General features: G+C 43.1%; 1 protein-coding gene across 1 annotated transcript; it reads right to left on the bottom strand.

Moving 5' to 3' along the window:
- Positions 1–2,135: 2,135 nt before the first annotated feature.
- LOC133979168 (transcription factor Adf-1-like) lies at positions 2,136–3,057 on the bottom strand. Its single transcript, XM_062417641.1, has 2 exons — positions 2,743–3,057; positions 2,136–2,603 (listed from the first exon to the last, which is right to left on the bottom strand). The coding sequence occupies exons 1-2, from the start codon at positions 3,055–3,057 to the stop codon at positions 2,136–2,138; spliced, it is 783 nt and encodes a 260-aa protein (XP_062273625.1).
- Between the last annotated feature and the right edge of the window lie 8,719 nt (positions 3,058–11,776).

Here is an 11,776-nt window from a genome sequence, read left to right as displayed (position 1 = left end):
CTTTGCTCCAGCATTTCATAGGAAAAAACCGTAAACTATGATTAAATAAATGAAATGTAAAATAGCTCTTTACAGTTTTACACTGAAGTGAGGGTCAGTTAGCAGGTTTTAGAGTGTAATATTGGAGAATTTGTTGTGCTGAAGGATGAGTCTTAAGCCTGATTTATACTTCTGCGTTACGTCGAAGCGCAGCTACGCCAGTGCCCTCACGCCGTCGTTGGCCATTTATAGTCCCTGCGTCGAGGGAACGCGTTGCTCTGCAATTCACCACCATGCCGCTAGGGGGCGTGATGTGTGTGCGGTCTATAAAAGAGGAGTCATATCCGTATCCTTGTTTATCTTTGGTCACAGTAAACAATGGCGACCGAGGAAGAGCGTGCATGTTTGGAGTTGGAGCTCCTTGATCTCGAGGAAGAATTGGTTTTATTACTAGCGTTGTTGCCCAGGCGACAGAGAAGACGTTTGCGGAGGTGGAATGTACGACCATTGAACCAGTCGAGGCAGAGAACGGGTGAATTTACGGCACTGGTTCGCCCACTAAGAGACTTGGATGAAGAGATGCACTTTCGGTACTTCCGAATGTCTAAGGGCTGATTTGATGACCTTCTTCGTCGGATACAGCCGTTAATTTTGCACCACACAACGCACAGTATGCCCGTTGATGCTTGCCAGAGACTGGCGGTGACGCTGAGGATTTTAGCTTCTGGTGGAAGCCAGCAAGCTGTGGCGGCGAGCTACAAACTGGCGTCGAGTACTGTGTCCTCCATCTTGTCTGAGGTCTGCAAAGCTTTGTGGACAGCGCTTCAGCCAGAGTTTTTGCCACGTCCTTCAACCAGCCAGTGGGAAGCCATGGCAGCGGATTACTGGCGGATCTGGAACTTCCCAAACTGCGTTGGAAGTCTGGATGGCAAACACGTTAATTTGAAAGCACCGCCATGTGCAGGGAGCGACTACTTCAACTACAAAGGGAGTCACTCCATTGTGCTGATGGCAACGTGCGATGCCAGGTAATTTCAACCGAGCTAAATAATTTGTAACTTGTTTGATCTGAATTCATGTTATACTCGTTTACAAATCCACAGTAAACAACAACACTAACAACATGCACTGCATTTTTTTCCATTTACAGATACCGATTCACAATGGTGGACGTGGGAGGATATGGAAGGGAGAGCGATGGTGGCATTTTTAAAGAGAGCAGGTTTGGGTCGATGCTGCTCGACCACAAACTCAATCTGCCCCCACCAGCTGAACTTCCAGGGACCAGAGTCCAGATCCCTTATGTAATCGTCGCTGATGCTGCCTTGCCCCTGCACTCCAACCTGATGCGACCCTTTCCAGGTATGTAGCGGTACAACAAACAACAAAATAAGAATTCATTATGGCTGTTTGTAATATCTGTATTATAATAATGTGGTCATTAATATTGTGCTTTCCTAAACAGGACGTGGCATGACCATGGACAAGAAGGTGTACAACTACCGCCACAGCAGGGCCAGGCGGTTGATTGAGAACTCATTTGGCATCATGGCGGCGCGGTGGAGGATTCTTGGGAGACCAAATAGAGTTTCTGCCCGAGAAAGCTGTGGATGTTGTCAAAGCCTGCCTGGTCCTACACAACTACCTCACCTACACCGATGAGGCAAGCACCTCCGAGAGCAGATACATCCCACCGCATTTTGTGGACACAGAAAGATCAGGATCGGTGCAGCCTGGCGAGTGGAGAAGGGTGGTGGCCAGCGATTCAAACCTCGTCCAATCTGTGGATCCTGCTCTTATGTCCAGGGCCCGTTCCACCAGAGCTGCCATGGCTGTACGGAATGACCTGATGGCTTTCTTTCAGTCACCCCAAGGAACTGTCCCATGGCAACACGAGGTGGTGTGTCGAGGCACGCTCAACCAGTGATACACATTTTTAATAACCATGTGTGTATGGTGTTGAAAATGTATATGGTGTTGACAATATATATAGTGTTGAAAACAAACAACTGTTTCAAAACAAACTTGTCTTTTATTGTTATAATTTGTAATAAATACAAAATATAAACAGAGGCCAAAAATATATACAAAAAAATATATATACAAAAACGTAGCAGCAAAAAACAGATACAAAAAACGTAGCAGCAAAAAAAAGGCTAGTTCTTCTCTCGAGTGTGGATGAGGTTCTTCTCTCGAGTGTGGATGTATACCTCGCACATGACGTCGGACCTTCTGTCCTCTGGCAGTCTCTTGATCATGTCGGCCACAGTTTGTCCGAACCTGGAGTACTCGTCACCCCCCTGCAGAAGCCTCTGCTGTACCTCCAGACGACGCTCGTCAATGTTCTCGACTCGCTTTAAAATCCAGTTGTGGTCCTGGTCCCTCTTTCTTTTTCGAGACACTGGGGACTCAATGGGGACAGAAGCCGGCGGGCAGATAACAGGTTGAGGGGTAGACGGTAATTCCGGGGTGGCAGATCGGGGGGGCTCGGCGGGTGATGGTGCTGATGAAGAAGCGGCCGAACTGGACGGCGTGCTCCCTGCCGAACTGGACGGCGTGCTCCCTGCCGAACTGGACGGCATCCTCTCTGCCCAACTGGACGGCGTGCTCTCTGCTGAACTGGTCTGTTTGTAAAAAGAGTGGATGTTTGGTTAATCTATGTGTTTTTTATTACAACCAGATGTCGATATAACATGTGGTTTGCATATGCACATAACCGATGATGTAGCATTGCGCTATGTGCGCTAATAACAGAAAACATACCTTTGAATCAAAATTCGACTCCGTCTCGCGGTGCTTCACGTGCGGAGCCAGCCACGATAGGAAATGGTAAAATGCGGGCACTTTTTGGCCGCCTGGGTCGCCGCTTCTTCTTGAATGTTTTTTCCGCAGCCGGAAATATTTGTCGCGGAGGTTCTTCCACCTCTTCATGCAGTCCACGACCGCCACCCCCGTATTGTTCGAAATTTCCCGCCAGGAGTTATTGGCCATTTGGGAGTCTTTATAATTTTTCGACGACGAGTTGTAGAGGTGCTCGTACCTCCTGACCTCGATTAATCTCTCTTCGACTTGATCCATCGTGAAATAGAACGATTCTCCACACCACAAGAACTTTAAATATGGCGGTGTTGCCGGAAGAAAGACCGGAAAAAGCAACTGCCGGAGGAAGTGACGTTTTGAGCGGACCAATCACAGCCCTTGCGGTCCGCGTTGCCGTGACACATAGTTACATTTATGTAAGTTTGGTTGCGTTCAGATGACCCATTGACCTCTCATAACGTAATGTAATGTGAGAAAGTCACCAGTTCACACGGTCACCAGTTAAACCGAAACACTGGCCATAACTTGAGTAGTGAGCCTCGTTGTTGCCCTTTTATGGAAAACAGGATCAGATCGCCTTTCACCAGTGCTGATCTTTATTTGTATAGCACTTTTCATACATGAAATGCAGCTCAAAGTCCTTTACAACAAAGAAATTACATGCATTGATTGCTTGAGCACTTTCACATCTGCAGCCATATCAATAAAATAGTACAACTATCATACGTGGTAGCGATATCATATGAGCTATCATATATGATTATTTGTTGTGTCTTTGTGGTTCATACTGTCACACAACAGTCTATAGGCTGTGTGGCACATCTGCTGGTTGCTCTCTTCATTCAAGATCCTCCTGGCCAGTCTGAGACTCCTTCCTCCAAAATGTAGAGGTCCATATGTGGTAACATACAAACGCAGGTGTTGAAGGCTTGGTCGCAGCACTTTCTCTCAATGTCAGAGTCCATGCCCATTTCTGCTTAAAGTTTAATACCCACTTCACACAAGTGATGAAACAGGCTGTTTATGTTGTGCACCTAGGTGACATCTTCTGGAGGATGTGATGCACCCACAGACGTCAGGCAGAACAGAGCTTTTTCCTCCTTAAATACACCAGAGCAACAGCAAGTCTCTCCATGATGCAAATAATCTCTTATCAATGATCTAGACAGAGCCCGAAAATCACGCATTTTTGTTCCACAATTTGTAGATGCAGTTTTTCACAGATTGGTGAACCTCTGCCCATCTTTACTTCTGGGAGACTCTGCCTCTCTAAGAGACTCTTTTAATACCCAGTCATGTTACTGACCTGTTGCCAATTAACCTAATTAGTTGCAAAATGTTCCTGCAGCTGTTTCTCTTTAGTACCACTTTATTTTCCAGTCTTTTGTTGCCCCCATCCCAACTTTTTTGAGACATGTTGCCGCCATCAAATACAAAATTAGCTTTTCATGAAATAGTAAACTGTCTCACTTTCAGTATTTCATGTTTTCCATGTTCTATTGTGAATAAAATGAGTTTATGAGATTTGCAAATCATTGCATTCTGTATTTATTTACACTTTACACAGCGTCCCAACTCATTTGGAATTGGGGTTGTACTATTTAGTTTAGTTTATTAGGATCCCCATGAGCTATTATAAAACTCCACCTACTCAGTGTACCACAGGTGTGCCCTGCTGTGGTAATTTTGTGAAAGTACTGTCTTGTCCTTTCAGGCCCTGCAGTAACTCCAGCCTTTTCCTGCCTTCCCACTCACCTGATTCCCACACACCCATCTGCTCACCTGTTCCCCATTCCCTCATTAGCTGCCCTGAATTCGTACCAGTGTTTGATGAATATGAAAAATTCAATAGGTCTCATGTCTCACATTTCAAAGCACATTTTCCAAATCAGGACAGTGAACAATCTATCATATATCAGACACATATTTTCACTGTGTTTTGTGTGTATTTCCTGTTTCTTTTTCTCGACTCAACTTTTCTCTCTCCAGGTGCCATCACCTGTACAGTAGGTGTCCTTATCTGAAGGAACCAATCATCATCATTCACAACTCTCTACAAAGGAGCAGAACTCAAGTGTATGAATTCTGCTTTATGAGCCTGATAAAATCAACAGTACGCAGAGGCAGGTTAAGGATATTAAGTTGGAGCAGTCTGAACACTTTCACTCGCACAGGTAACTGTTGTTGGATAGGTTTATTGGTTGGTGTTTTCTTGAAGTCACTTGGGTCAATTTGGTTCTGTTATGTGTTTATTCTTATTAAGTGTGTGTGTGTGTGTGTGTGTGTGTGTGTGTGTGTGTGTGTGTGTGTGTGTGTGTGTGAAATAGTATGTTGGCTTATTTGAGTGGTGATATCAGGTTTTACACTGTTTTATTGTTTCCTTTACCTGGACTGCAGATGGAAATAATCCGGCACAAAGCATCTTTTCTCTTTCTTGAGATGAATGGCTATCATTTTGGGTTTTTGTCTTCAGATACAGTGATTAGTTCGGTCTAATTTTGATTCATTTTACTTTAGCACAATCTCTGTGTCCAGTCCTCCCACAAAGAACCTCTGTGTAACTGTACATAAAGTGTACATTCTGCAGCTGCTCTGGGTGTGGGTCAGGGGGGGCTTGATTGGTCTAATAAGCAGCAACACAGAGCTATAAGGACGCTGTGCTCTCACATGTGCTGCATTGAGAGTCACACAAACACACATGCATGCGCAGTTAGTCTCTACAGCACACTCTTGCTTGCTCGCTCCAGATTCCCAGAGATAGTGTCTCATTTGCGCCGTCAGTCAGCCGCTATCAAAATGCGGGAGACTCCCGGAACTTCCCGGATAGCTGGGATGTCTGTAATTGTTTCCAACAAAATTAGATATTCAAGTCATTCAGGGGGAATACAAAAATAAAATTATCATGGTAAGCAGAGTAACTGAAAAAGAGTATGCCTTCTTTAATAGAACTAACAATAGCAATATTTATGGCAATCTAACTCTCATCAGGCGGGTCTACTGGGTACAAAGTGATGTAGGGATCCACAGGTGACATGAGAGACGTGTATATTACTTTGAGTGTGCTCTTATTTTGGATTTCAGACACTGAAGTTAGGTTCATGAACTCATTAAAGTCAGCGTCCATGTACTGCAACCGGAAGTCCTTGTTCAATTCAAAGCATGTCTTTATTAACTTATGCAGTTCTTCCACCGTTTCTGGAATTTCACAAACCAGGGGCATTATATATAAGATGAAAATAAAAATAGTTTGAAATTTTTATTGACTTTTTTTTTTTACCACTTTAAAATGTGGATTTACAGTAGATTTCAGTATGATGATATTGAGAAAAACTTACCCTAGAATTAATGTAATCTTACTGCTACTAGAGCCACGGTTCTCAAAGTGTGGGGCGCGCCCCACTGGTGGGGAATAGAGACGTGACAGGTGGGGCGCGACAAACGGGAGGAAATTTTCCTTTTTATTCTTATCTTCATCAATTTCTTTCTTTAATGACAACAAATATCATACATTCAAAACAAAACACCCACAAACAAAGTAATCATTACTAGCCTACATGCAGCCTAAATTAAAAGAACATTAGATAGGAGACCCCGAGAAAAATGTAACCTGGAACCAAAGTGCGAAAACAATGATTAACGTCGGCATGTTAATTGTAGTGGAACAAACTTTTGCACAGATGGGTAGCAGGCTAGTTTGGGCAATAACACAACATGGATACATTTTTGACACGGACTTCAAAAGTTGTCAAGCCAGCACCAGCAGAGAAACACAAACCAGACGGGCCTAATCAACCAAGAAGCCAACTGAAAAGAAAATATGATGAAGGGTATTGTGCTCTTGGATTCACGGCAGCGGTGGTGGGGGCAGAGGAGAGACCCACGTGTGTTCTGTGTCTTAAACCGCTAGCAGCAGACAGCTTGAGACCCAACAAATTAAGAAGACACCTAGAGACCAACAGTGTTGGGCAAGTTACTTCCAAAATGTAATATATTTCATATTACTAGTTACTTGCATTTGAAAGTAATACGTTTCTTTACAATATTACTTTCTGTGTAGAGTAATAAGTTACTCATTACTTTTTATTTACTTTAAATACTTCATTTACTTAATACAGAAGTCCTCTATTGCCCACAGTGCAGCTGATTGTTCACTCACCGCGTCACAGTCTTGCAGTGCTGCAATTGCTGGTCCGTGGCCCCAAATAAGGACCTCCGTTCCTTAAGATACATGATCTATGGCAGAGGTTTTCAAAGTGTGAGGCGCGCCTCCCCTGGGGGGCGCCAGAGGGTTTCAGGGGAGGCGCGGCGAGAGAAAAAAAAAGAAGAAAAAAAAAACTGTAAACATCTGGAGAGTGGCAAAATGGATCGATTTTTAATATCTCAAGTGAAAGTGAGAGAGGGCACAGAGTCTGGGGCGAGCAGAAAACGGAGGAAGTATGACCCTGATTATTTAAAGTTTGGTTTTTCATATATTGGTCCTGACGATGCTCAGCTGCCACAGTGCGTTATCTGTAAAGAGGTGCTAGCTAACGACAGTATGCGACCATGTAAACTCCGGCGTCACATTGAAACCAAGCACCACAGTTTAATGGCCAAGCCAAGGGAGTTTTGACCTGAAACTTAAGGAATTGCGGTCACAGAAGAAAGTCATAGAGGCGTTTGGCACCGTGAACACCAGGGCAACCGAAGCATCATATCGCGTAGCGTTACGTATTGCGAAGGCGGGGAAGCCCCACAACATTGGTGAGACGTTGCTCTTCCCTGCTGCCAAAGATATGTGTTCGGTACTACTGGGCGAAGCTGCTGCTGCCAACCGCCTGTGCGCATCAAAGACACAGACTCATTGTTCCCACTAAAATAGAGGTGAGCAAAATAAGGTGGCAAGATTGGTTTATTGTCGTCATGGAAAAGATTTACGCATGATGTTGAGACCGATATGAAAAGCAGCGCTATACATGCGCGCAGTGATGATAAAAATCACTGACGTTGATCTGTTTATTTGATTTGAGGAATTGCAAAAAGAGGCCTTAAAATGAATGTATTCAAAAATATATTTAAAAAAACAGGCTACTGTTAAAATGTGAAAAACATAGGCTACAGATGTTAAAATGTGTTTAAAAAAGATGTTGAAAACATACAGATGTTAAAATGTGTTTAAAAAAGATGTTGAAAACATACAGATGCTAAAATGTGTTTAAAAAAGATGTTGAAAACATACAGATGTTAAAATGTTTTTAAAAAAGATATTTAAGCACATACACAGATAAAGATGATTAAAATGTTTTTAAAATATGTTTAAGAACATACAAACATGTTTAAGATGTTTATAAAAATAAAGATGTGTATAACATTTATTGTTTAAAACCTTTTTTAAGCCTGTGTGGAACATACAAAGCAACAATAATAACAGTAATAGTAGCAATGATAATTAGGGGGGGTGAAGGGGGGGCGGTATGCTTTTGAGTTCTCTTAGGGGAGGCTCACTATCCCACACTTTGAAAACCCCTGATCTATGGAAATGCAATTAAACCGTTATACTCCTCATACATCAGATGATCCTCTGTTGCATCTACATGTAACTTTCAAGATTACTTACAATCAGTGTCCAGTGCCTGTTGTGGCAGACAGCTCCAGCTGCCACATCATGTTTGAGATCCAACTTAAATGAAAATAATGACATTAATAGGATATACACATCCTAATTCACGAGACAACTATACTGGATGAGTAAAAACAAATCCCACTTACTCTTCTGAAGTGTCTGTGCGATCCTTGCCAGACCGCAGTCATTGTGTAGGCATCGATAATGCCTGCCCCTGTGCTGTTCCCCACAGCTGATAAATACTAATTGACAATCTAAGAGCACAAGGGTGACATGGAATTTGCCCTTGTAGCAATCTGTAACAAACGGAAATAATACATTTACAAGATAAATAGTACCTCACTCTCCAACTCCTGTCCTGGGGCCAGGTCCATCAGGTTCTCTGAATAGACTTTATATGGCCCAATCCGGCACCATAACGTCTCCCTTCTCCTCCCTGCCCATATGTCTCTGATTACTGTAAAATGAAAAACAAAATAAATGTCAGTGATTGTGAAATGCACTATTCAGGGTGCACATTGTGGCAGTGTACTCACCAATTTCTGCGTTGGAGGGTCCTGGGCATGTGGCTGGCGTGTGTGTGTGGTGTCTGTTTGTGTGGTGTCTGTTTGTGAGTCAGCCAGAGGAGAAGGATCCACCACTTTTTTTCAATTTGACGGGGATCCTCTCCTCTGGCTTGAAATAATGTGTGAGGTGGTCTATGTTAATTTTCTGTGCCACTTTGCCATCATCACCCATAAGATCCGCACTCTTCCCCTCCAGCCTGGTAATTGTTAGCGGCCCAAGCATGGATGAGGAGAGCTTGCCCCCTTTCCTCTGCTCCTGTCTAACAGTCTTGCGCAAGACAAGGTCCCCCACCGCAAAGTTGTCCTCCTGGCCCCTTTCCTGTTTCCGTTTGCGGACCTTGTCTTGGCTTTTAAAAAATGTTTTCTATGACCTCCCTGTAGGTTCCCTCTTGTTCTCCCAACCCTTTAGGGATCTCTTCCCTCTGCACCAATTTGCTGACCTGGTCCTCCGTTACCTGTCACAAGCCACAGTTGAAATACAGACAACATAAGTGGAATAAAAGACTTCACATTTTCCAAAACAGATATTGTAGAATCTTACTTTGTACTCCTTTGGCACTTCGGATGGATACCTCGCCTCCCTCCCGAACATCAAATAATAGGGACTGTATTGAGTCGTCAGCCTCTTCTTGGTCCTCAGTGCGAACATGGTTGGGGGAAGGAAGTCGTCCCACCGTTCCGGGTGATCCCCAACCATTTTGTTGAGTGTCCTTCAAAAACGCAACACAATTCAAGTACAGGTATTTCTTCAGATAATGACAAAATGTATACGTGTCCTGTAATGAGTTACAATTCATTCACATGTGAAACACATTTATACCTCTGTATTGTGCCATTTAATTTCTCCACAAGGCCATTGGTCTGTGGATGATATGGGGCACACAGACTCCTCTCTATTCCCAGGGTTTCACACAGACCGTAGTTGAGCTTGAAATAATTTGTTACACAAGAATGTAAGTAGTACAGTATTCAGCACAGCAGCAATTACATATTATGGATTACTTTAGCATTACTGAACATTACCTTGTTACAAAACTCAGAGCCCTGGTCTGTTAGCAGTCTTTTGGTACACCAAATTTGTAAAAGAAATCAAGAATACAACTGGTCACCTCTTCTGCTGTTTTACTCTTCAGTGGGTAGGCCTCTGCCCATTTGGTGAAATAATCCACAATGACACATATGTATTGGTTGCCACCATGTGTTTGTGTAAGTTTACCCACCAAATCCATGCCATCTAGCTCCAGGGGCTCTGTAACCTGGAAGACAAAACTAATCAATGTAAGACATTAGCATTTCAGCAGCTTCTCACTGTAGATGCCATCATTTCCTTTACCTGTATCGGCTCATACTCCCTCTTTTCTTTAATAATGGCCCTCTTGGCCTGGCACTCTGGACACTGAGCAATCTAAAACAGACAAGCAAAATGCCTGACAACCATATTAGTGTACAGTAGTCCCCATGTTGGAAACTACAAGTAGACATTTAAGCAGTGCCAGCAGGTATTATCAGCACACATTCCCAGGACAGTAGCAGAACATTGGTTCAGTGTTACACTCAGATAGGCCTCCTACACTGAAGAAAAATATAAACGCAACACTTTTGTTTCTGCTCCCAGAATAGGTATTTTGTGTATATGGACAATGTTTTAGATCTTCGAGTTCAACTCATGAAAAATGGGAGCAAAAACAAAAGTGTTGCGTTTATATATTTTTTCAGTGTATGTTTGCAGGGCTACACACTACATGCCTCTGTGCTCCATTCAATCAAATGGCATTCTGAATATATCTACTCACCCACTTACGAATGTCTTCCTGTATGGCAGGCCAATAGTACCGGGTGATGATGGCACTGTGGGTCTTCTCTACACCAAAGTGCCCACCAATACCACTACAATGGAACTCCACGAAGACGGAGTTTGCCTCCTCTGCAGTTGTCTGTAGTCTTTTTGCGTCTGCAAATGTAGTGCAGCTCTCCATCTGGTGATTCAGTTTAATGATGTTAGAGTTATTGGGAGTTGTACCATAGCAGTTGATGATGGTTTTGTTAATCCCATATGGCATGCATGCTTACCCTTAATAATGAAGTTGTCAGTTCTTCTTTTTATCACATAACGCTGTTTGCTGGTTGTGCCCTCTGGATACCGGTCATGGACTTTGATGTCCATGAGCTGTCTTGCAATTTCAGGGTCCTTTGTTACCTGTCTCCACCTGTCTACTCCTTCACCTCACCCCTCACACACAAAACAACAAGTACACAATACACAAGCAATATTTCAGAAATACACACACCACACTGCTACAGACAAACACACAAACAGATACAAGACACCTACAATACCTCTCTCAGGAACACACAAGCACACCAATTACTCACCCACTATCACAAAGGAAATCATTCAAAACCAACACTAAATACTTACTGTCTACTCACTGTCTTCTCACTGTCTACTCACTAACCATACGCCTCACAAACCCACAAAGTTGTCCCATTTGGATGGGACTTATATACTTTCAACCCCCCCTGCACACCTGTACTTGGTTTAGACATTGGCACAGGTGAAGTTGTTCAAGTCAGTTGCATACCTGTTTCCACTTTTTGTGCCCCATGTAATTACTTGTAGGACCTTTTGATTACCTCGTTAAGGAAGAAATACCATTTCTGAGACATAATACAAGAGCAGGATTTTACTGTTGTAGTGGGTTTTGAAGTGATTTATATAGGACTGCAACTAATCTGAAATCTGGGGTAATACTTACAAGAGTACCTTACAAAAGATATGCAAATTGCAAAAAAGAGCAGATAATTAATC

Source organism: Scomber scombrus, chromosome 1 (genome assembly GCF_963691925.1).
Source record: "Scomber scombrus chromosome 1, fScoSco1.1, whole genome shotgun sequence".
Classification (NCBI taxonomy): Eukaryota; Metazoa; Chordata; class Actinopteri; order Scombriformes; family Scombridae; genus Scomber; species Scomber scombrus.
The sequence above is the reverse complement of the archived record's forward strand: the minus strand, read 5'-3'. Positions and strand labels throughout refer to the sequence as shown.

Bases quoted from the DNA above. Each gene is read 5' to 3' on its own strand.
- LOC133979168 (XM_062417641.1), bottom strand. From the start codon at position 3,057: ATGGATCAAGTCGAAGAGAGATTAATCGAGGTCAGGAGGTACGAGCAC. The intron at 2,604-2,742 runs GTATGTTTTCTG...TTTTACAAACAG, and splicing joins AGTCGAATTTTGATTCAAAG to ACCAGTTCAGCAGAGAGCAC.